The sequence below is a fragment of the Lutjanus erythropterus genome, chromosome 4, assembly GCF_056507025.1.
Source record: "Lutjanus erythropterus isolate fLutEry1 chromosome 4, fLutEry1.hap2, whole genome shotgun sequence".
Classification (NCBI taxonomy): Eukaryota; Metazoa; Chordata; class Actinopteri; order Lutjaniformes; family Lutjanidae; genus Lutjanus; species Lutjanus erythropterus.
The window spans coordinates 47,445,939-47,471,170 of NC_139320.1; the positions used below are offsets into that span (position 1 = coordinate 47,445,939).

At 39.2% G+C, this 25,232-nt stretch overlaps 3 protein-coding genes across 5 annotated transcripts in view; 2 read left to right on the forward strand and 1 right to left on the reverse strand.

Moving 5' to 3' along the window:
- Positions 1-1,539: 1,539 nt before the first annotated feature.
- Positions 1,540-8,526, reverse strand: cryba1a (crystallin, beta A1a). Of its 3 annotated transcripts, none has more exons than XM_084716641.1 (7): positions 8,399-8,526; positions 7,893-8,228; positions 6,510-6,576; positions 6,224-6,342; positions 4,623-4,764; positions 4,053-4,195; positions 1,540-2,136 (listed from the first exon to the last, which is right to left on the reverse strand). In XM_084716641.1, exons 3-7 carry the CDS (start codon positions 6,546-6,548, stop codon positions 1,989-1,991), a joined length of 591 nt encoding a protein of 196 aa, XP_084572767.1. In that variant the 5' UTR covers positions 6,549-6,576; positions 7,893-8,228; positions 8,399-8,526; the 3' UTR covers positions 1,540-1,988. The 3 variants fall into 3 exon arrangements, with proteins under 3 accessions (XP_084572767.1, XP_084572770.1, XP_084572769.1); XM_084716644.1 differs by having other exon boundaries at positions 6,224-6,394; XM_084716643.1 differs by having other exon boundaries at positions 8,409-8,474.
- Positions 8,527-15,256: 6,730 nt separating this feature from the next.
- Positions 15,257-21,580, forward strand: crybb1l3 (crystallin, beta B1, like 3). The gene is made up of 6 exons (XM_084718161.1): positions 15,257-15,334; positions 17,050-17,123; positions 17,734-17,852; positions 18,397-18,529; positions 19,249-19,391; positions 20,549-21,580. The coding sequence occupies exons 2-6, from the start codon at positions 17,058-17,060 to the stop codon at positions 20,715-20,717; spliced, it is 630 nt and encodes a 209-aa protein (XP_084574287.1). The 5' UTR covers positions 15,257-15,334; positions 17,050-17,057; the 3' UTR covers positions 20,718-21,580.
- Positions 21,581-23,250: 1,670 nt separating this feature from the next.
- unc119a1 (unc-119 lipid binding chaperone a1) overlaps positions 23,251-25,232 on the forward strand; it is a 31,323-nt gene continuing 29,341 nt past the window's right edge. Inside the window, exon 1 of the mRNA XM_084718162.1 lies at positions 23,251-23,588. Coding sequence (XP_084574288.1) covers positions 23,465-23,588 — 124 coding nt within the window. The 5' untranslated portion in view covers positions 23,251-23,464. The remainder of the gene's footprint in view (positions 23,589-25,232) is intronic.

The window sequence follows — 25,232 nt, forward strand, 5'->3', positions numbered from 1 at the left end:
CACTGCATGTTTTCTTATCAACGCTGTTATGCTATTATCTGTTATCAGTAACCTTTATACAATAGCTCTTATCGTGTGTGCGGGTGGAGTGACCACAAAAGGCGACATCTCGTGCTTCAGTCAGTCACTTGAGTATTTAAGTGTTTATCCTGTGTTACAGCATTAGTAGAGGTTTTCTCACAGAAAACTCTTGCTCATGATTAGCTTTAATTAACAGGTTGCACCTACGATTACATGTTAGTGATGTAAACCTCCGAAAATAAATATACACCAGGCAATAAAAGGATTACCCTGCTCAGCCTCCAAGGGATTTGTAAACCTCGTCTTAAGGCAGGCGCAGATTACATATAACGAGATTACTGGATACAAAAAATAACTATTCCATTACAGCTACAGCCTAAAAAAAAATACATAATCAGGTTACAGATACATTTATACTTGCCATTCATTATTATTATATTAGTGAAAAAATGCTTTGAAATTTCCCAAATTTTGTCTTTAAATCGATCAATAAATTGCACACAACAAAGGAAGGAACAGCTGGATGAACTAATAAACCTAACAATAAACATAAAACACTTTGAGCATCTATGATTAATCTATTATTGATTGACAATTAAATTAATCTGCATCTATTCTGATGATCAATTAATCATCATTTTTAATTAAAAAAAAGTCTAAATTCTTGATTCAAGTCGATTCAGCTTCTTAAATGTGACAGTTTTCTGGTTTCTTCACTCCTCTTTGACAGTAAACTGAATATTTTTGAGCTGAGGGCAAAACAAGACATTTAAGGACGTCGTCTTGGACACTGATCAACATTTTATGGACCAAACAAGTAAATGATTAATGGAGAAAACGGTTGATGGAATAAACACTAATGAAAATAACCATTGCAGGAAACACCTGAAAAATAGTACATCCGTGTGCTCCACATGTTTAGACCTATTTTTCAAGTGACAAGATTGTGACAGGATTTTAGTAATTAATCCTTTTGAGTCATTTTTTTAAAACCATAAAAACGTCCAGATTCTCTGATTCCAGCTTGTTAAATGTGAATATTTTCTGGTTTCCTCACTCCTCTTTGACAGTAAACTGAATATTCTGATGGCTTCATCTTGAGCTTTGATCAACATTTTTCACCAATTTCTGACATTTTATGGACCAAACTAATGACTTAATTGAGAAAATGAATGATGAAAATAATCCTTGTTTGCAACCCTAAAATCACTATAGACTAAACAATTTCACCATATTTTATATTGAGGTAATCCAAAAGTAATAGAAAGTAAAATTACATTACTTAAATATCGTGATACTGGGACTTTTTTAACATGTAATTAGTAACTGCATGCAAATACATTTTTAAAGTAATCCTCTCAAACCTGCTCTTGTTATGTTTAAGGTATAGAGTAAGGTGTAACAGTTAATGTAAACCAGCATGTGAATACAGTATCTGATGAATGTAAATGGTCACAATCAAACAGAGAAACCTCAGTGTAAATATGGAAAATAAATCACCACTGAGCACTGTGGAGTTTAGCAGCAGACTCTTGTATTTTTGTTTATTTTAAGTTGCCCATTCCTTCTTTATGTTTTCTTGTAGCACCATGTTTACCCACAAATATGAGGAGCACTGACTCTGATTGACGTCACCGCCCTTTAACTTCCTCCTCTTCTCTCCTCAGTGGGGCGTCAGTCAGGGGCTTCTCTGCACTGGCTCTTTTTTTTTTTTCTTTCTCTTTTCCACGTTTCTTTTTATTTTCATTTGGCAACAGAACAAAACAAAAGTGCAGTAATCTTCTTGATTGTGAAGCACCAGGAAGTGTCAGCTAAGGTCTGACGGAGCTGGCTAAAGCTTGGAATGACTGGGTGAAGGGTGGAGGTGGAGGTGGAGGTGGAGGAGGAGAAGGAGGAGGAGGAGGAGGAGGTGGTGGTGGAGCTGGAGGAGGTAAAGAGTGAGAGGTTGGGAGAGGAGGCTGCAGGTCTCATTGCTGAATTCGACGCAGAGACTGCACCTGGGAGGACTGAGCATGGGAGCCCCACTCTCTGTAATGTTTGTACTCGCCGCCGTGACGATCACACTCCAAGATGTACTGGTAACCACGGTAACCTGGAAACTGGTAGCACACCCAGCTGGAGGAGGAGAGAGGGAGGAGGAGGAGAGCAGAAATTAATGATAAACACGTGGTTTGTTAGTCAGTGAAATGAATCTTGCATGATATGAAATGCATTTAGATAAAAAAAAAAAAAACACAACTCAAAGAAAGAAGAAGAGGAGAAAGCAGCCGTTAAACACTACAGAGAATATCAGGTTAGGCTGCTCATTTTAAAGCTGCTACAAGAAGCTTTCATACTGTGTTGATATTGGAGGCCCCTGTGAACAAAAGGGTTGGCGTTTCCATCATAATCACCACAAAATATAATGTCAAAAGACAGATTATCTGAATAAAAATTTACTCATTCTTTTTTTTTATCTGACTAACCTGCTACTCACTGTAACTTTGTCTGGAAAAACACAGACTCGTTTCATCTGATTTCAGTGAGAATCTGATGTGGTGGCAGCCATTGAAAAAAACTAATTAGAAATAGCCAATTTTCTTGCGGATGGTTTCCTTTGTTTATTTAGGTCATATAGAAGCAACAAAATTAAATTGAGACCATTTCATAACCAGTTAAAAACTCCTCGTAGCAGCTTTAAATTGATGCATTTTGACCAGACAACATAGATTTGCTGGAGTTGATTTCAACAGGAATTAAGTGGAATCAACAACTTTTTTTTTCCTTAGAAAATTTCAGAAACAACTCATCAAATTAACTTTCTAAAGAAACATGATCAGCATATTAACAGACTTCCCAGCATGCATTGTGTGAGGGTTAAAACTCCTCTGAGACCCTTCTTTTTTACAGTTTGAAGAGAGCATACATGATGAAAACTTGCTGTGTGTCTACCTCGCTTTCAGATAAATCATAGTTGCTTGTTTTCACAGTAATGAAAACACTACAAACCACAATGAAGGAGAAATTCAGTCCCTATACCCCGCTTCAAATGTAATAAATTTCACTACGGAGCAGTTGGAGCAAAGTAGTTCCAGCAGGAGCAGGTTGAGCTTATGTTCTTTGTGGAAAATTAAGAACTTCAAACTTACAAAATTTAAAACAAAATCAAAATTGTTTGTCATGTTTGTCAGTGTGACTGAAAAGTTGTTGGTTCAACTTAATATCTTAAGCTTTGTGAACATGTTTTCTCAAGTATGACTGAATTAATACATTTATTTGACTAGAAAAGTCTACTAATTTTGAATCGTTACAAAATTACCTCGACATGTCTTTTCAAATTCAGTCAACTTAAAAATTTAACACAGCCCGGACACTAACTTTTAACTCAAAATAAAAAAATAATGGGCTTCTTAATAGTATCAACAATTAAAACAAATCTAATTTTTGTATTTCTGTTATATTAGTCAAGTGAATAAGACTGGAATGGGAGCAATTGTTATCTATATTTTTTATTACCAGTTACACTGTAGAATGTATACACTGATAAGTAACCTAAAAAACTAGAATCTGATTATCTAAAAAATAAAAAAATAATAATACCTAATTGCACCTGAGGATCAGGCAAAGTCTCTTAATGCTCTACAACTTGATGTTCATGGATATCTAAACAAGAACACCGTCCTGGTTTATTTATTTTCTATTATATCATGCTGGAGCTGAGGTTTGAATGTAGCTTGTTGGCTAATGCAGTGGTTTTCAAACTGGGGTCTGGGGACCAACGTGGGTCATTGAGTGGGTTGTAGAGGCTCGCCAGCAAAATGGGGATTAAAATATTTCAACTTTTACTGTATTTTCTGAAAGTTGGAACAGCAAGGGTTTTGATTGATTGTAATTTATAGTGATCCATGTTTGATAATTGATTGGCTATGAAAACTTTATTACCTTCAAACCTAAGAATAAACAAATAACAAAACTTTTTTTTTTTTCAAATTTGGGGTCTACTGTGAGGATCCTTGACGTGAAAAAAAAGAAATGGAAATTTGGAGACTTACGAGCCGCTCTGAACTTGCATAGATCCAATCTCGTTGTTGCCCCAGCCCATGGCCTGCAGAGAGGGGTAGTCATCGTTTATCTCCCACTGGCGTCCCATGAAGTTCTCCTTCTCAAACAGCACCATCTTGGACTCCTTGTGGTTCTGTGTGCACATGATGCAAGGACAGCAATATTACCATGTGAGAATTAAATGTTTGTTCAGTAGATACTAAACACTTGTTATGCCATTCTTCAAAAGGTAACGCTAAATTGTTTTCTATTTCTTTTTTTATGTAAATAGTCATAAATCAAACAAATGGCCAAGTTCAGAGAGGTTAAAGAAAGCCTTCCTGTCAAAGAAAAAAATTTAGAATTTCTGCCACATTCATACAATTTGTGTGTGATGTCCAAATTCGTCTAATGCATAAGATCACACTGCTCTATAATCTATTTTTAACTGCAAAGATCAGCTGCTATAAGTTAATCTGTAGGCTCGACACACGAAACACCAGGGTTCTGATCATGAGTGAGTCAATCTGATGAGTCAAATTTAGTGCTTTTTAAGTCCGAGGAGGCAAGCAGAAGCTCACAGCAGAGCAGATGGGCCGGAAGGACATCATCCTCTCAATGTGGTAGGCGTTGCTGCCGCTCCACGACTCCCAGTGAGGATACTCTCCCCTCTCCAACACAAACTGCTGTCCACAGAAGCTGGAGTGCTCATATCCTACCCAGCTGTCGACAGCAAGCAGACAGACATACAGACACGTGTACACAACAGTCAGGACCATTAGGAACAGACCTGCTAAACAAAGAGGTGCCACACACTCTTTACTTGAGTAGAAGTGGAGATACTTGTGGAATTTACGCAGCTTGACTAAGGCTTTTCTGGTCAGTTACTACCTTGTCTTAGGCCATTCACGTGACAATGGTCTTGATAAAAAGAGACATGTTTTTTCTTTGCATTTTAAAAAAGTTCCACCTCCAGACAACAATGTTGCAAAAACGATCCCCATGCACACGAATCCGCAAAAATGACTGAAAACGCTCTAGTGTGCATGCCAGGCCAGTAGTTGGCAGTGTAACTTTGTAATGAAACACCACAGAATAACACCGCATGCCTGCGCACAAACGCAGAGCGGTGAGTTCAAACAAACAAGAAGATAATGGCGAATGCATGGTTCAGCAAATCTACATTTTGCTGCTGGAGCGTTAATAAATGCACGTGACATCACCATTTTCACAGGAGCCATGTTCTGCCAGTTTACATGGTGACGGTCAGGGTAGCATTTTACCCCAAAATATTACGCTCTGGAACACAGTTTCAGAAGCTTACAAAAGTTTACTCTTTTGTGTTGAAAATGTTGTTCTGTCACATACTGGTTCACTTTGGTTCAATTCCAATCACCACAACAGAAAACAATGTGTTGTCATACAGGGAAGCAAACTGGATACAGTAGTAAAACAGTGAGGAGTGCCTCAGGGCTCAACTCTTGATTCTTTGTCTTTTTAATCAATAACTTCCCCTTGTTTTTTATTTTTTTAATCAGTTGAGACACTACTCAGCTACTTGGGTCTCTGTCTCTGTTCCTACAGTCTCTAAATCAATAATTAAGAAAGCATTTATGTTTATAATCTCTCTCTGATGAGAACAATCTACCTTTAAATATTACTTCCATTTCATCTTCCCAGCTTTCTTATAATGGGATCAGTTGTACATGTTCAAAATCACATAATTCATATAATCATATAATTATGTTTTATACCTTTATTATGCAATGGTATCACTGACATTAATATTTTTCTATATCAAATTTATTTTCATGCTCTGCTCGGAGTATCACCTCCATATTTTGTCTATTGCTTGTTTGCTCTTGTGTGTTTGCTTTTCGTTGCACTTGGAATTGTTTGATTATCTTGTTATGTTGCGTTTGTCAAACATTTTGGCTTACTAATATTTTGTTTTCAAGGACCCCCCTTGAAAAAAACATGGTACATCTCAAGATTTTATTCCTAATAAAGAATTTAAATTAACTACAGGCTCTGAAATATACTCAAAATGTAGAAGTCAAAAGTAGCCCTCTGAAATTCATTCAAACATCTTTTAAAAACTGTGACTGTTGTTCATTCTTGTGAATATAAAATGTACTGAGGAGGTAGATCTGTTTACTGCAGAGCACTTTGTTTTACTTACGCGCCACACTCCACCTTCAGGGAGCGGATGTTGTCGACGCCACACTCCATGATGTTCTGGCAGAATGAGGTAAACTCCAGACGCTTCCCCTGGAAGTTCTCCTGGTCATAAACTGTGATCTGGAGAGGACACAAATGCATACATGTAGTATGCACATGCCGCGCGCACACCCTGATGTGTGTACAGACACACACATCATTGACATCATCAGGCCAGGCATGAAATTAAAAAAAAAAAAAATGTAATCTGCTTTTCTTAATCATCCGTGGAAAGACATCACACGCACCTTCCATGGTCCGAGTGGGTTGGGATTATTCAGAGCCATGCTACTGTGTGTCTCAATGCTGATTTACCTGCAGCAGAGAGAGCAGAGAGATTCAGATTCATGTTCACATTCAAAGGCTAATTAAGGAAAATATTACACAGTTCAAACACAGCCTGTCACCTCCCACACACCAACTAGAACATGTGTTTTTTAGCTAATGTTTATTGACGATTCCACATAGGAGGTATATTCATATTTATTCATGTTTTTGAAATAGATTTGTAGAAACACAGTAGGGTTTTTTTTGGCACAATTTCACCTGCTTCCAAGTCATTAGTGGATCCCAGTGCACCCATATTAAAAAAAACACATCAAAAGGGCTCTGCAGGGGATGAAATGTGGCTGTCTAGGTCACACTTCTAGTGGACAAAACATGTTAAAGTGCCTTCTAGCATTAATGTGCCCTCTAGGTTGACATTCTAGTGGACAAAATGGGGTAAAGTTCCCTCTAGGTTGCTCCTCAGTGGACAAAACATGGTGAAGTGCGCTCTAGAGTGCTGTTCAAATGTGGTAATGTTTCCTCTATGTTGCTCTTCTAGTGGACAAAACGTGGTAAAGTGTCTTCTACAGTCCCCTTCCAGTGGGTAAAATGCAATGCAGTGCCACATCAGCTGCCCTACGTGTTAGAAAATGATGTGCTTGTAAATGGTTCTCTGTGTGTTTTTATTACAGATGTGGGGTAACTGTTGTACTTTAAGTCACATAAAAAAACAGTTTTAATCTAAACCAGGGAGTGGGACTGTTTCACCATAAATGCATCACAACTTTCGTCGCACTGGTGCCCAACCACATACACCTGGTGCCCTTTTTATGTTTTTGGCCCCTGCCCCTCAGACAGCCTGAGTCCACCACTGTTACAAGATGCATGGAGAAGGGAAACAGAGCTAAAGAGGTCAAAAAACACAACACTTTTTACACAGTTTGAATGTTATTTGTGTTTCATGATGAGCCACAGGCTGAAATGTGTGGGTCTAACAATAAATGAAGAGTTGTTGGTGGATTGACCTGTTTTGAAATAGATATGAAATTTATCACCTGATAGTACAGCATTAGAAATCATTTTAAATGATATATATATAAAAAGAAGCTCATCTCTTTTTGCATGTTATCTGTTTGGGTACGAAACCTTTTTTGCTCACACTTGATGGAGCCACGTGTTGGAGCACAGTGCTGTTTGTTCTCCCTGTGCATGTCCAGCATGTCTATGCATTTGCATGTTTGACCTCAGTCTATACATTCACATGGCTCAGCAGAAACAGCGGCAGAGACAAAAGACACACAAATGTAAAGTGACAATGGTCTGTGCAAGTCTATAGGCTGAATGGATTGAGATGGAGGGCTTACCTGACCGGCCCCAAAGAATAGCAGTGCAGTGCTCACGGGGGGCTCCACAAAAACGATGTCCTGACCCCGGAGTAAACGGACCTATTTATACATGCCGGTGCTGAAAAGCAGCTGGGCCTGTTGGTCGGGGCAGGAGTCAGCACATTGCTGCTCCGGTCATTGTTCAGCACTGAGCTGCTGGGCTTTAGTTCGCCGCTGTGGGACTGGATGGAGGGCACCGTGCCCAGTGCAGATAAGCACAAGTTCCAAATGGTCGGTGACCAGTGGGCTGGACCGAGTCCTGGCCAACTGGTCCAGGAAACAGATCATCACAGATGTGGAGAGTCATGCCAGCGACTGTGGTGCAAAAGCAAAAACACATCTAGTGGTAAAGCACAAAAGCAGATATGGGTACAAGCAGAACATTTTGTCTCTTTGAATGGTCGGAAATAAAATTCTGGATTGAAGGTGACAAAAAATATCCGATAACCCAGCGGAATTATTTGTTTTTAATACACTGCACTTACTTTAATGTACCTTCTGAGTCCTTCCCACACTGTGCTGTCTCTGATCTGCACGTCATGTCCACCTCCACCAACCCAACATCTCTGGTCCTTTCACCTTTTCACTCACTCCTATATACACACATGCTCCGTCACGCACACACACACACACACACACACACACACACACACACAGCCATGGAGGCCTGTTCATGCAGTCACACATACATTCAAAGCGTACAAAGGCCCAATCCCAACGCCCCCCCCAAAAGCCTCAAGCCCTGAACCCTTATGGATTTAGATTACGTCACCTGAGTGACATAAACGACACTCATATGAAAAATATAAAATGAGAATATTAAAAAACAATTATATTTTAAAATAAACAGGGGTACACATATACCACCCATCCTTGAGAACTGGATTAAATCCTGACAATCAAACCTAAAAAATGATTATAACTAACACTTGAATTCCAATTTTTGAAGGGTGAAAATTATTTTTATAAAGATTTACATAATGAAATATATGTAATTTATTAAATGTTTTTGTTGACTTTATTTTATGTGTTCATTTTTTTACTTCTAAACTTGCTCTCAGGAATTCGCAACTTCAAACGATTAAAAAATGAGTTAAAAGCCTTCAAAATGTAAAACTACCAACACCTACTGACAACATGTGTGTAAACGTGCTATCATCATCATCATATTCGTTTTGAAAAATGTTTTTGATGAAAATGTTGGCCTTTTAAAGTTAAAGTAAAGATTGCCGTCAGCTCCATCAGATTATTACAAAAACACGATGTTTTTAACACCACAACCCTGTGAACTGTGGGAAAGTCCCTCAGGCGAAGTCCGCCAAACTGTGGATGTATAGAATGTGAATATAAAGGACTCAGAAAGTCTACAAGTTTCAACTTGATGATTTGAGACAGCCCTGTGCCCTTCTATATTTTACAACTTTAAAATGTTTTTGTTTTTTTTAATCAATGCATTTTTTTTTTTTTTCAATTTTATTTTGAATGTGAATGTTTGAGATAAACTGAAGAATTGACCCCTCTTAAGTCCCGCCCTTTTTTTACTTTGTCCTCCAATAACAGTTAAGCAAGTTTGGAAACTCGGTCAACTTTCTCCTCTCCTGTCTCCTGAACTCAGATACGATATGTGCTCGGCTCGTCTATGTTGAGAAGAAAAACATGTTTTGAAGATGATTAAAAGATGTTGCTGGGTAACCTGTAAAAGCCACATATATTCTCATCTTAACCAATGTTAGCAAAAACATTCAGTATGTTTTGCTAACCTTGTATACAGTGGTGGAGTGTAACTAAGTATATTTATTCAAGAAGTGTACCTAAGATTTGAGATACTTGAGTTTTTCCAATTTTGGGCTACTTTAGACTTCTACATCTCAGAGAAAAACATTTTACTTTTTACTGCACTACATTTGTCTGACAGTTCAGGTTACTTTTCAGATCAAGTTTTATATGTAAAACATGTGATCAGTTTATATAATATGAATTGTTAGAAAGGGAAAATACTCAACAGTATACATGTTATTAAAATTAACTTCACCTTGACAACATTCAGATGCTGCTTAGAGAGTCATGAATACTACTACTAATAATAATAATAATAATTATTAATAATACGAATAATACTCCATTCTGCATGATGAGAACAATTACTTTTGATAGTATAATTTGCTGCTAACACCTATGTATTTTAACTTAAAGGGATAGTTCACCCAAAAATGAAAATCCAGTCATTATCTACTCACCCTCATGCTGATTGAAGGTGGGGTTTTGTTTTTTGGTCCCCAAAACACTGCTGGAGTTTCACAGGAAAACAGTGTTGCAGAATCTCCCAAACAATAGAAGTGAATGGTGCCCAGTTTTTAAACGTAAAAAAACAGCAGAATAAAAACATAAATGCCTCCATACTGCTTTTCTGGTGTAATCCTAAAGCCCCAACATGCCAAGTTGGTTTTAAAAATGTCATTTACACCATGTTTTTAGCCTGAATCTTCACTGTAGATCCTTGGCTTGGAGCCACATTCACATGCATATACTGTCTGAACTGGGTGTGTGCGGTGTGACGGTGTGCAAACGGTATGTCAGGGCTTTAGGAAACTTGGATTAGCAAGCAGAAGTATTCTGTGACTAAAAAACTAAACCCAACCTTCAATCAGCATGAGGGGGAGTAGATAATGACTGAATTTTCATTTTTGGGTGAACTATCCCTTTAAGTATGATTTGTATGCACAACTTTAACTTGTAACCCAGTATTTGCTACTTTACTTTAAAATATCCTAGTACTGCTTCCACCTCTGGTTGTATGTCAATTTGAATTCATATTTAAGTGTAATATTTTACATCCTTTCCTGTGTTTAACTTGATGCCCAACAAATTACGTGTGCATGTATGCGAGCTTGATGACTGCAGAGGCAAACTGATATTTCAGTCACGCCCAGAGAGATGATGACAGATGTGATGTTGACATTTGCTTATCTTTGCTGTAAGCAAGCAACACCAATAAAAAGACAGATGATGTTGTTAATGTTTTTTTAATATGAAATGCAAAAGTGAAGATGAAACTTTAACACAAAGATACATAAACCTCAGAACAGGGCAGGGCAACGTCACAGTCAATATTATACTGACATTGTGATATTAGACTAGCTGTTTTTTGCAGTTGTTGCTTTTCAACATTAAAAGGACAGTTCATCCCAAAATGAAAAACATATTTTACCTCTGGCCTATTATGCCATTTATCCATCTACTCATATATAATGGGACTAAATGGCACAAGGCCCGTGATGCTCCAAACGCTATTAAAATACTTTTGAAAAAATCAGCAGCAGTGTCTCTTTTCAGAAATCATGACCCTGTTGCTCAAGATAATCCACAGACATTGTTATGAACAGATTCATGATGGAACTACTTTCTTTCTAGTAAAAAGAAAGTAGTTCCAGTAGATTCTACTGTATTAAAAAATAGTTCTCTTATGAAACTGGATTATCTTGAGTAACTGGGCCACTGATATTTTTGGCACTTTGAGCATCACAAGCATCTAGTTCCATTATATTCAAGAGAAGGCAGATATTTCTACAGCCAATATCTCAAAAACTTGAACATGTGAAATGTCCCTTTAAATCCAGTGTCTGCTCTATAAATGTCCACAATAGCTCAGATGTCGGATGTGTCGATATTGTCTTAATATTTTCAAAAACAAAAGATGACATTTCCTGTGACTTATTTTTCTATGCTGGAATAATCCAGTTCCTAAATTCCTAAGTGTTTGACCACAGGTTCTTCACCACTGTGAAGATATGTGGAGATATTCATACACCCTACATGTAAAATCAAACTAGTTACTCCTAGAAATAATGGTTCCAAAAGGGTTCTTTCTGAAGGGCTGAGGTTCAACCCAGAACCATTTGTTTTTGAAGAACCCTTTGTTGAAGAAAGAAAGGGTTCCCTTAGAATATGAAAAGGCTCTCTGTTAAACCCCCTGAGTGTGTTCTAGATCAGCATTCGTAAAAGGTTCTATCACAAACCAAATAGGGTTCTACTATGAGGAAAAGCTGAAGAACCCTTTATGGTTCTAGTTATGATAATGTAAAAAGGTTCTCAGTAAAACCCTTTTGGTGGGTTTTAGGTAAAACCCTTGGAATATAAAAAGGTTCTCGGTAGAACCCCTAGGTGGATTCTAGATAAAACCCTTTAAGTATTCAAAGGTTCTTGGTAGAACCCCCTGAATTGGTTCTAGATAGAATCTCTCGAGTTCTGAATGGAACCATTACACTGTAAATAGATTATCTGTAGAACGTCTCATAGGAGGTTCACAGATGGTTCTAGGTATAACCCTTTATGTTGGGTTCTCTGTAGGCCTTTTCCACAAACATGGAATCAGCCTCACTGCGGCTCAAGCAACTGATTTTAAACCATTCTGAGCATTTCCACTAAAATAAACTGGGTTGGAGTCTCAAAAGTTAATTCCTAGCTGGAACCAAAAAGAATAGCAGGTTTTCTTTGGGAACCAAAGTGGGCGTGTCATATTGTACAGGTCACTGTGTATAGTGCATCAGTTTTGTTGATGATATCCTATGATATGATAAGAGTGGTGGAAATGTGGGCTGGTTCGCTAGATAGCACCAAGGTTCCAAGAATCTTGAACGGAACCAGTTCAAGAACCAGAGTGCATTCTGTGGAAAAGAACTATGACAGGGTTCCAAGTGGAACCTTTACAGAAGCTTCTACCAGGAACCAAATGGGGTTCTTCTGTGGGGACAAACCAAAGAAGCCTTCATGGTCCTTGTAAGTCGTGGTAGAACAGGGATGTTCCTCTTGACTAATGTCCCTGTTGATTAAACACAAAATTAAATTTAAACTACTCAACTAGTCTGACAGTAAATAAACACTTAGAAAGTGTACAGTTGCCCAGTAGTATTTTAAATGCCACTGAAAGGTGTGACACTTTGTGCTGTGTAATACAAACATTGCACATTAACCTACAAAACATGACAACTCACTAAATGCTTCACCTTTTCAGACTGAACAGGATCACAGTGTCTGTGGGTAAATGACTTGGAGCTGCCAGCCTGCTACACAGTGTGGCTAACGTTAGCAGTGCTACCAGCTGTCATCTGTCCAACTTTGCTGATAAAAACATCTGGGGTCGCTTGGGTCAACGAGGCATACGTGGTTACGGCGTATGGCGAGGTGGGCTGCCTTCTGATGGGGCTGCAGTAGTGGCAGGCGGCTGCATAACATCATAGAGGCAACAGTTAACTGGTTTTGTCCATGAATGAAATATTGCTAAATAGTTTAACTGACTAGTATTTATGTTGCCATCTAGCAAAGGTCACAACATTTAATCATGTAGTCAACTACTCGCGTACATCCCTTGTGTAGAACACAGAGAAAAGCAATAAGAAAACTTGAATCTTTTGTTTTACTTATAGAAACTGAAATTACCATCTTTATCTGCAACCCCAATTCCAAAAAAGGTGGGACATTGTGTAAAATGTAAATACAAACATAAATCGTAACTTACATTTGAAGATGCAGTGACAAACTGTGTTTACAGACAACAGTTTTTCAAAGTGTTCCTGAGCCTGTGTAGTATCCAGTTATGTGGGTTTAGTTAGTTAGTTGATTTTAATGCAGTTTTTAAAGCAGTGCTGCCTGAGGGGTCAAAGGTGAGAGGAATTTGATGTTGGTTTTTGGCTTTGGCCCTTACATGCAGAGATGTCTCTGGATTCTCTGGACTTTTGATGATATTAAGGATTGTAGATGGTGAAATCCCTGAATTCCTTGCAGTTTTATGTTCAGAAACACTCTTTAACTGTTGTTTACGCTGTTGTTGCCTCTGTCCCAACTTTTTGAGGCATGTTGCAGGCTGGTGGTGGGCTGTCTGAGGGGCAGGGGCCAAAAAAGTAAAAAGGGCACCAGGTGTACCCTTACACCTATCAGGTGTGCCCAGGTGCCCTAATTCACAGGTGAGTTTAGGCCGAACATGCAATAAACCAATCAGAAAGTTGGCTCTCATCACCTTTAAGAGGCAGGTGCCCAGCAGCACAAGTGGTGGCAGCATGACGATGGATTTAACAGGAGGAAACAAAGAGAAAAGATTTCCAAAGCGAGGAGGCAGATCTCCTGGTTCAAGGAGTGAAAGCGTGAAAGTGCGCAATATATGGAGACAGCAGGACGTCTCCAAGGCAGCTTCACGAGTGTAGCTTCACGTCTGCAAAAACTAATACAATAAATGAACCACAAATGTCATGCAGATATGTAACTGCTTATATTTTAGTCCAATTGAAAGGGGACACTTAAGTATGTTTTTTCCACTGGAAGGGCACTCTAGAAAGCACTTCTACATGTTTTCTCCACAAGAAATACTCTACAGAGCACTTTAACATGTATTATCTACCACAGGAACATCCACGAGGACACATTTGCTGCATTTTTTCTAACACGGGGCCATCAAGGTGGGCGATCACTCCCTTTGCCCCCCTCTCTTTTGCCCATCACTGTTTCAGACAACAAATTCAGAATGAATGTATACTTACAAAGAACAAAAAAAGTTTAGCAGTTTGAACAACATATATCTATCTTATCTATAATTTGCATATCATTGCATTCAGATTTTGTTTACATTTTATAAAAGGTCACAACTTTTTTGGAATTGGGTTTGTACTGTCAAAAGTCCCAGAATGAAAATAGTCAGTTAAGTGAATATACATGCCACTGTGCAAATGACATGAGTGTATAGGTGGGGTCATATGAGATGTGTATGTAAGGATACAGCCTGTCCAGCACTATAACAAGCAAAAGAGTGTCCAACAGTCGCCTGTCGAAACAATAGAGAGATGGATGCCGCTCCTGCAGTCAGCACATTACATACACACACACACACACATACACACACACACACACACAGGGCTCAAAGGCTTGGACAGGCTGCACCAAGGATCAAAAGAAAAAGGGAGACAAAATATGGAGTGAAAGACAAATGAGATCACAGGGAAACTGGAGACAGTGACAGAGAGGAGGGATAAAAAAAAAAAGAAGAATTTAGAACGAAAACTGAGAGGCAGAATGTGAGAGGCTGCAGAAGTATGTGTGTGTGTGTGTTTGAGTGTGTGTGTGTGTGTGGAAAGGCAGGCAAACTTTCTGCTGATGGCAGTGACTGTCCCTGGTCCCCCCCCCCCCACACACACCACCACAATGGTGCTGGACGAACAAAACAGGCCGCCGAGTCAGCACGACTTGTCCACAGATAAGCAGTGTGACCTTTGACCTCTGCGCCAGGATCCAAACAGCTCACAGCCAATGAGAAGAGAGGATCCTGCCTCTATAGACTCGGACCGGTTGTGAATGTATATATATATCCCCACTCACAAGGCCTGCGTCCATCACTTTCTCCAAAGGTCGGTCCGTTTCAGCCTGCACTTGTAACTGTAAGTTTCCACTCTCAGGTCTTCTAACTCTTTAGAGTCATTGGATATTAACATGTCTGCTCACACTTTGGACCGAAAAGAACCAAGCAAGGACTGCCTCCTCTCTGAAAGCTTAATTTTGGACTGAGTAGATGGAATATTGACATAAAATGCAGCAGGGTATGATTATGTTTCAGTGGCTCATCCTGAGGTAAGCTGGATGAGAAAGATGAGGGGCTCTGCCTCATCCTTTATCCTTAAAGAAACTGATCACAGCAGGACTGGACAGATTAGTTCTTCGTGACCGGATAATAGAGGATTTTTGCTCGCATGGAAATGATAAAAATGCAGGGGATGAACCGAGAAATATACAGACGGAAGGGACGGATTTGAGCATTAAAAGAAACATTAAAAAATGATCAGTTCACTTTTACTGGAGACAGAGGCTGCTTTTCAAATTAAAATCATGTTTGGTCCATTACAGAGGAAAAAAATTACAATAGAAAGAAATACACTGGACTGTTTTTAGGAGCAACTTAAAGGGATAGTTCAGATTTTGGAAGTGGTGTTGTATGAGGTACTTATCAATCGTCAGTGTACTAGCAGGGAAGCTTAGCAATGTACTGCAGTGGACGGGGTCAGAAACAAAATGGATTTGTGCCACTTAAGAAAAGGTCCACCCAAAAAAGTCAACATCAGTTTAAGTCTACGCTTTGTTTAGTATATTTTCACTGCTGCACTTTGCCATCAGACAGCCTTTTCTAATGGGAAACTGAAACTATATTGGCTAAATATCACTTTCTCCAAACCAAGCAAACCCCATTGTCAAAATCAGCAATTTTACCTCCCAGAACACCAGAGTTGCTGGTTTACCGCTGCCTTGCTAAGTTAGTCCATTTGTGTTACTGTGTGACTTTTTTTAAAACCACTGAAGTCACACAAAATAACACAAAAAACTAACAAACTGAAGCAGCGGTAGATCAGCAACTCTTGTGTTCTGTGAGGTAAAATGACTGATTTTGCCTGTAGGGTTTGGTTGGTTTGGGGAGAACAATATTTGGCTTATGTGACGGCGGGTTCCTGTCAGAAAAAGCTATCTGACTGAAAGAAATGTGGTGAAAATACTCTAAATATAGCACACAATTAAACCGATATTGATTTAGATAGCACTTTTTTCCCTTTAACACCTTGTGAAAATCTTGTTTTTGTGAACTTAAAGGGTTTAACTTCTCACCTTGCTGCAGTGATGTAGTAGTGCATCCCAGGGTGTGCCAGCACACTGTGACATCATCGTTGGGTGTGGTTACAGAGCACATTTATTACCATACCCGACAGTAATTCTGGTTTTGGCCGGAAACAAACTTCCAACCAGAGACATTGCTTTTCAGCCCAGTGTTAAACCTTTAAAGCCTTCAGGATGCACATTCAGGCTGTTCTTCAGGGTGTAAATTAAGTGTGATTTCACAGCAAGCTCACTGCAAAATGAAGGTACATCTAGAAGAAACGCCCCCCTTCAGTGTTTGATCTGATTTTAGTCCTGTCAAACGTGAGCGTCCTCATATTGGCGTTCGATACATTTAAATATCAAAGGGTGCTTCAGTTCATGACATTTCCGTGGTGTATTGGAGTACCTGCTGTGTTCCAGCAGTCAATAAACAGTAATTACCCTCTTCATAACCCCACAGTGATCTCTGCAAACAGCTGACTGACTGACTTTGTGCTTCTTCTCTCTCCAGATCTGATCATGTCTCACTCAGGTGCTCAGGGCAGTATTGGCAGCCATTCTGCCATGGGGCTGCGCAATCACAAGGTACATCTGCTGCTTGTCTTCAATCAACTAATCCTCGCATGCAAAACATCTATTGAAAATATTTGACTTCAGAAATAAATGCATTAGGTTCTGGAGAGAATTCTGCCGGAAGAACACAATACCATATTTTGTGACTCCAAAATTGAAATTTATACGGCAGGGTTTTCAGGTTCAGGATGAATGTTGGAGGCAGTGTGGTAAATTAGTGGTAGACCATTTTCATATATTCTGGGGCAGATCTCTATTCCAGTCACTTTGGCAAGAAGCTGCCAAAGAAATTAGTAATAATTTTGCAATAGAAGTTGATTGATCTTTTGTCAAATTCATACCCCGGGATGAATATTGTTATAAATTTCTTTTGGCTGTGAGCAAGAAAGCCATCATGAAAAATACTAAATGTAGAAACTGTCATTTCCCTAATAATCTGAACAATGTAAAATACTGGAAAATATGGACTACATACATAGGAATACTTCTACTGTCAGTGTAATCGAAAAACTGTTTCCTACTAATATGTGGCCTATATCAACACTTTCTTATCTATTTTTTTCTTTCTTTCTTTTCCAAAAAAAAAAAGTGTTAAACGTATTTGGCTTGTCTTACTTTTCAGATATACCTCTACGAATATGAGAACTTCCAAGGCCGCAGGATGGACCTGTTTGGAGAGTGCCGTAACCTGTGTGAGAAGGGTTTCGAGAGAATCGGCTCCATCAGGGTGGAGTGTGGACCGTAAGTCACTACTAGGTCTTGAAATCAGGAACAAAACAATATTTTTAAAGGGGGTTTTGATTTTTACGCTTCAAGTTGACAAAATGTTTTTTTTTATTTAACTGAGCAGCCATTTTATTTTGTAGAGATGCTCAGAGTCTTTTTAATGTTAATCAAAATACATATTTTTAAACTATAATTCTCAGTTAGCTTTGATTTAGAAGATCTACAGAGTTGACATTATGGTTGGGACACATCTGATAGTGATATTATTTAATGAATTTATCAAAAATTAGAAAGCTTACCAGTGCTTGAAAAGTATTCCCACTTCTTTGAAACCAGGAAGTGAGACAGGGGTCCTGAAGGCACAGCTAACCCTTTTTATGCCTGATTAAATCATGTTTGTGTAGAAAATCTGACAGAAATCTGGGACACAACTTTAAAGGGCCACCATTCTCATAAAAAATCCTCTTTGTAATATAATATAATATAATTTATAATTATTAATATGTGTTAAATAGCTGTTTATCTTTCCTCTAACATATCTTTCTATCTGTCTGTCCAGCTGGGTGGGTTACGAGCAGCAGAACATGACCGGTGAGATGTTCATGCTGGAGAAGGGAGAGTATCCCCGCTGGGACACCTGGTCCAACAGCTACAGATGTGACCGCTTCATGTCAGTCAGGCCTGTAAAAATGGTGAGTGAGATCAGCCTGCATGGGTTTTGTTTTTCCTTTGTGCTGCATTTCCTTTCTGCAAGAACTGATTTTTATCACTGTTGTCTGCCCTCTCATCCATCTTCTGTTGGCACAAATTAAAGTGCTTTTTATGGTTGCAGTTATGTGTATTTATAGGCTCATTCCACTGCCAGTATTTTTGGATTAAAGCTTTTTATTAGCTGACATGCCACTATGTATCAACTTGATGATTTTCAGGCTAAAACAATCCAGACAACTGCAGGCACTCAGTGTTTTCCCCCAGAGGTTTGGTCCTGGCTTCTAAAACAACATTTTTATTCCAACCCATAATCAGTATTATATAACAATAACTGCATTCATGTAACTGTAGTGATCCTGACTGGACCTTTCTTGTTTAAAATCTCTTTATTGGATAAAATCTGGAACAGGGAGAGTGAACCAGATCTGCACCTCTGAAGTGTATGAAAAGTGGTAAACATCATCTGACTCTCCTCGCAGGAGTGCGAGGGCCCGTCCAACGCCGCTTGCAGCTCTAATTTTTACATAGTGTTTATTCTAAAATTCTATTTTATTTATGATTCTTGACTTTTGTTGAACTTCTTTTAATTTTCTCTTACTATATTTATTCTAATGCACCCAAATAGCAAGGGAAATTCCCAGTGTGTGAAAACACACTTGGCCATAAACCTGACTCTGATTGTGATGTTTGTATCTTACAGGACCCCCAGGACCACAAGATCTGCCTGTACGAATGCCCAAACTTCGAGGGTCGTAAGATGGAGGTGTGTGATGAGGACATTCCCAGCCTGTGGTCTTACGGCTTCCAGGACCGCGTTGCCAGCATCCAGGTCACCGGTGGAACGTAAGTCATTTCTAATCACCTTCTACAGACCTGGTACAGTGAGCTGCGGTGGCCTGAAGGTCAGAGAAGCTGACTTAAGATGAGAAAACGAGCTCTACTGTATCTTAAAGTGACATGTCATATGGAAGAAATCCTTTGGAGGTTAGCAACAGAGGTGAAATCGTCCAAAATAAACTGAAAAGACACACAGCTGTTGGTCAACATAAGTAGAGATCCCTCACTGGGGAAATTTGCTCATTACAGCAGCTCTAATTAATTAATTGCACAGATCTGATTACACATCAGGAGACTCACAGGATAGTTGCACAGGATGAATAAACATAATTGCACAGTATAAATATATATTGCACAGGATAATTTCACAGTAGAAATATGAATGAATTATTGTATTTAGGCTGTATATAATATACTGTAGATCAGAATATACAGACTAATATCCACATACAAAGGTTTATAATATGTGAAATAAATATAAAAGATTGATATAAGGATAATTGCAAAGTATGCCTATGAATGTATAATGTGTGTAATAGTAGAAAATATATGTATATAATATATAACACACTTTAAAATATCATAGTCAGCAGTCATTACAAGTTTTATTTGTTCTTTCTCTCAAGTTTTTATTTTTTTTCTATATTATGTTTCCAAAAGAAACATATTAACACATTATCAGACTTCCCAGCATGCATTGTTGGAGAGCAAAAACTCTACTGAGACCCTTCTTTTATATAATTTGAAGAAAACACATATGAAAACTTGCCGTGTGTCTCTAACACACTTTAAAGCTTCTACTACTGGCTACGATTGTGTTGGTTTTGGAGCCCCCTGTGGACAAAAGCAGCAGTGCTTCCACTGACAGCCACAAAATACAGTATAACATTAAAAACAGAATTCTGTAAATTAAAATCTCATTATGCTTCTGATGTAGAACTCAGAATTAGTCTAACTCTCCCTGGAAAAATGTAAACACTTGTTGACTTGTTTTATTTGAAGGAGAATTATGTGGTCATATAGAAGCATTAATAATAAATTGAGACTGTTTCATAAATAGTTAATATACAGTATAAAATGTGTGTTTATATAGTGATATGATATGTATAAATATAAGAAGATAGTATATATAACCATGTGTTTCTCCCCTCTTCCCCACACAGCTGGGTGGGCTACCAGTACCCCGGCTACCGTGGCTACCAGTATGTGTTTGAACTGGGCCCTTACAAGCACTGGAACGACTGGGGAGCCCACCACCCCCAGATCCAGTCCATCCGCAGGGTGAGGGACATGCAGACGCACCGCAGGGGCTGCTTCGAGATGACCGCATAGAGAGGAGTCCGGCAGACTGTGGGCTAACAGGAGGGAATGGCAAGGGGTCAGGCTTGCAACTCTGCTACCCATCCCTTGGAAATTCTTCAATAGCCACGTAGCCACACACGCTAATGGCTTTTGAATATTGTTACTGCTTTTACTGGTAGGATTTGGGATTATGTGGCATCGTGATGAGAAGTTCTGATTGTCACAGACAACTGTAACACCTGTAAAAATGGTAGCAAGGCTCTCTGTCTACAGACCTCATAGAAAGATAATATGATTTATCATATTTATGAAAGCGGGATTACAGGGGATTAGCAGATTTAAGTTGATAGTTTGTGTTTTTTAGTTTGTTTCAAAGCTATTATACCCCTTTTATTTTATTTTTATTTACTTGCCTATGTGTTTTCTAGCTGAAATGATGCCAATAAGCCTGTTCACCAAAGTGCTCTCACTCTCCTGGGATCCACACAGATTTTAGAGAGTAAAGGGACAAACAGTCACATCACTCCTCACAAAGTACTACCATGGACAGCTCTCAGCTCTGCACATGCCCTGCAGTAAGTTTGCTGAGCAGAGGGAGGCGCTGTCTCCTCATTGCAACGCAGAAGGCTTACTTCACAGTGACTGGAGCTGATTAAACCAGAGGAAAAAAAACAAAAAACAAAAAGCAAAAAAACAAACAAACAAAGAAAAGGAAACGGTGGCTGTGCAGGGTTGTGTTTTGCAGATGTGAATATCTTTTGGCGGGCCCTGTTTCAGCTCATTGATGGGGCTGTCCAGAACATTTGCATTTTACACTTTCTCAGGGATGCTGGCATCTGGAAAGCAACTTTCCAATGAAAAGAAAATGAAATAAAGATATTGTAAAGCTGAAAGACAGTCTCACCTACTTCTTTGTTTCAATCATTTTGTATACTTTTCCTTAGGGCATATTTCATATTTCTATGGTGTAATGTTTCCACCAAGAACCCTCCCCAAGTGTGGGAGAACCCTTTCATATCCCATCGGTCTTACCTAGAACCCATGGACAGCTCTCAGATATTATAACATGGACATTATATTAAATGTCACTAACCAAAACTTTACTAATATTTTATCAATATATGTGTAATGTGAAAGGGGCTGCTCATATTAATGAACTTGAAGAGAAGTATTAGTCTACTGGACATTTCTTGAATCTAATAATGTTGTGCTTCATTGTTTCTTAACTGCTAAAAATTGCATGTTGGGCAATTTGTGTAATTAGCTCAATATCAGGTAAAGAAAATCAAAACTTTTTTATTTTATTGTTAGTGTAAGTGGACATGTATGGTGCATATGAATATTCATTTATAAGCAGTATGATAAAAAAAACTTTATTGAGATTAACCTTGAAATTCTTAAACCTGTACTATACTTTTGTTGATTTCTACATATTCATTATGCACTTATTAACAGTTAAATTCTTATTTTGGGGGCACTGAATCTTAAGTGTGAACAAAAGGTCAATAGGTTAAGGTCAATTAATTCTTTATTATACACTTGTTAACAGATACCCATGTAACTTTTGTAGAACCCTTAATAAAGCAACAACAAAGCTTTAAAGCTAAAGGCATAACAGGTAAGCAAGTTAAACACAATAAATGTGTCTGTGACAAACAAGAAACTCATAAGGCTTTTATTAACATTCTTAAACAGTCTATAAACTGTTAACAAGATTCTTATAAGCCCCCGAACAGAGACATGAACAACACCACCTCAACCTCCTTCACGGTCAGTTACAAACATGTACCTATAAAGCCAATAAAAAGGTTCCCCGTAGAACCCCCTTTGGTGGGTTCTAGGTAAGACCGATGGGATATGAAAGGGTTCTCCGAAGAATCCCCCTGGGTGGGTTCTTGTTAACACCCTTAGAGGGTGAAAAGGTTCTTGATGGAACACTCGGGGAGGGTTCTTGGTGGAAACATTACACCATAGAAAGGTTCTTTGTAGAACCTCTCATAGTGGGTGCTGGGTGGAACCTTTCAAAGATGATAAAAACCTGTTATGTTGGGTTCTAGGTAGAACTCTCCGAAGGGGCTCCAAATGGCACCTTTAGAAAAGGTTCTATTCTCCTGTGAGCACAACCCTGTGTGTGTGTGTGTGTGTGTGTGTGTGTGTGTGTGTGTGTGTGTGTGTGTGTGTGTGTGTAAACAGCTCAGTTAGCGCCTCTCTGTTCACACTGTGGTAACAATTTAACAACATGTCATTTCAGGAGTTTCTTCCTGACACCTGTGAACTTCTGTTCCACCAGAAGGGAAGGTGCTCATCACTCAGTGCTCATCACTCAGTACTCAGTTACTGAGTACTGAGTACTCAGTTACAGTTCCTGAGTAAAGCCCTGCTGTCTGTGGTGTGTGAGCAGCAGATGACGAGGCGCGCAGACTGAGAGCCTCACGCACCAGCGGCCGGTTTAAAGCCGCAGGATTTGGATTAAATAGCTTGTGAGAGAGCCGATGAGCCTTGAGCGAGGGAGGGAGGGAGGGAGGGGGGAGCTAAGGGGCTGATTTTTATCTTTTACCGGATCGAGAAGGGGAGGAGGCACGGAGAATGAGTTATTCTTGTAGCAGCGGCGGCGGCAGCACAGAGTCTGTTTGCTGTACGGCGGTTCAGCCAGCGCGCAACTAAAAGGCTGCGACGCAACTAAATCTGCTCCTGCGGCGACGACGCCGAGAGCACCAGAGACCAGAGACCTCAGATCCTGTCAGGTTGCACAGCGAACAGCCCTCCTTCTGTTGGACATGAAAGTGCAGCACGGCTGCAACTCAGCAGACATGGGGATCCCGGTTACTACTGAAGAAGAACTGCGCAGAAATACCGTAATATCGCCCGAGGATGTGCTGGGGCTACAGAAGATCACCAAGAGTAAGTAACCTGCTACTGTAACTGGCACGATGGGAAGAGTAGTTAAAGCATTATACAGTTTGAGGAGATTAGTGAGACCCATCTGCTGCTGAGTCCCTCTTCTGACTGTCTTTCTCTATATAATAATCTAACATATTCCCTGATTCCCCGCGTAAATTTACTGGTTTTATTGGCAATGTCGAGGACTTACACTCAGATACCATGGACAGCGACACAGTTAGTCTCCATAGCTGTACATAAGACTTTAAATCAGTGTCTATTACAGTCAGTGAGCAGTAATAGCTCAGTTAATATTATTAACTGCTGGATGAAGCAAGCAGCTTGTTAAGTTTCCCCATTAAACACAGTAAAGTGTGTGTTTGTAGGTGTTTGGATGACTGTAGGTACACAGTGTGCAGAGGGAGCAGGTAGTGACTGTACTTCCTGGTGTGCTCCTTAAATCCTGCTGAGGAGAATCTGGCTCTTACTACATCCTCACCTCAAGACACCTGTGGATCTGAGCTAACAGGTGGCCAGAGATGAGATCTGCTGATTATAAGCTCGTCACAGACAGTCAGCTGGAACAAAGATAAGAGAAGAGTACTATCAGCCTGGTGTCTGATATATTATGGAAACTGTTTATATTATTATGTCATGGAAACGGGCCAGGACAGGCTTGTGAAGGCAGGGCTGGGTCACTTTAAAAATGTGTTCGGATACAGTTACTAATTACCTGTTAAAATCTAATCAGTAACCTGATCCAAGTATCAGAATATTAAAGTAATGTGTAACTTGATTACTTTCCATCACATTAATAATGCCAAAATTGGTGAAATGTATTTGTTATGGTCCCAACATGTTTTTTCAGTGGTAGCAGCAGTTAGCGACAGGCTAGCAGGCTAATTGGATTTGTATAACTAACATTAGTGGTTGGTTTGTGTAGCTAATGTTAGCAGTTGTTTGTGTAGCTAATGTCACTGGTTGGTGTTTGTAACTAACAATAGCAGTCAGTGAATGTAGCTAAGATTAGAGGGTGTTCTGTGTAGCTAATGTCAGCTACTGGTATTTGCAACTAATGCTATGTCGTTGTGTGTAGCTAACATTATCGTTGTTTTGTGTACTTAATGTTCTGGTTGTTCTGTATAGTGAAAGTTAGTGGTTGTCTGTATAGATAACATTAGCGGTTGGTGTGCATAGCTAACGTTAGAGGTTGTTCTGTGTAGCTACCATTAACGACTGGTCAGTGTAGCTAATGTCAGTGATTGTTCTGTATAGCTAAAGTTAGTGGTTGGTGTGTGTAGTTAATTTTAGTGGCTGGTCTGTGTAACTAATGTTAGCAGTTAGTCTGTGTAGTTGATGTCAGTGGTTGTTCTGTATAACCTATGTTAGTGGCTGGTGTGTGTAACTAACATTAGAAGTTCTGTGTAGCTAAAGTTAATGGTTGGTTTGTGTAGCTAATGTTAGCGGTTAGTCTGTGTAGCTACCGTTAGAAGTTGTTCTGTGTGGCTAATGTTAGTGGTTGTCTGTTTAGCTAACATTAGCAATTGTTACCTGAACACACTTCTTTAAATTAGATGTTGAGCTTTTGAATGATGACACATATTATCACAGCCGAAGGCAGATCTGTCACTGTACTGTGATTTTGTTCTTCATTTCTCATTTAAA

What these genes read in the sequence shown, in the direction of transcription:
- cryba1a (XM_084716641.1), bottom strand. Translation starts at nt 6,548, where the DNA reads ATGGCTCTGAATAATCCCAACCCACTCGGACCATGGAAG. An exon ending in ACCCACTCGGACCATGGAAG is followed by an intron (nt 6,343 to 6,509) that starts GTGCGTGTGATG and finishes TGTCCTCTCCAG; the next exon opens with ATCACAGTTTATGACCAGGA. An exon ending in TCCGGCCCATCTGCTCTGCT is followed by an intron (nt 4,196 to 4,622) that starts GTGAGCTTCTGC and finishes ATGTGCACACAG; the next exon opens with AACCACAAGGAGTCCAAGAT.
- crybb1l3 (XM_084718161.1), top strand. Translation starts at nt 17,058, where the DNA reads ATGTCTCACTCAGGTGCTCAGGGCAGTATTGGCAGCCATTCTGCCATG. An exon ending in ATCAGGGTGGAGTGTGGACC is followed by an intron (nt 17,853 to 18,396) that starts GTAAGTCACTAC and finishes CTGTCTGTCCAG; the next exon opens with CTGGGTGGGTTACGAGCAGC. An exon ending in CAGTCAGGCCTGTAAAAATG is followed by an intron (nt 18,530 to 19,248) that starts GTGAGTGAGATC and finishes TGTATCTTACAG; the next exon opens with GACCCCCAGGACCACAAGAT.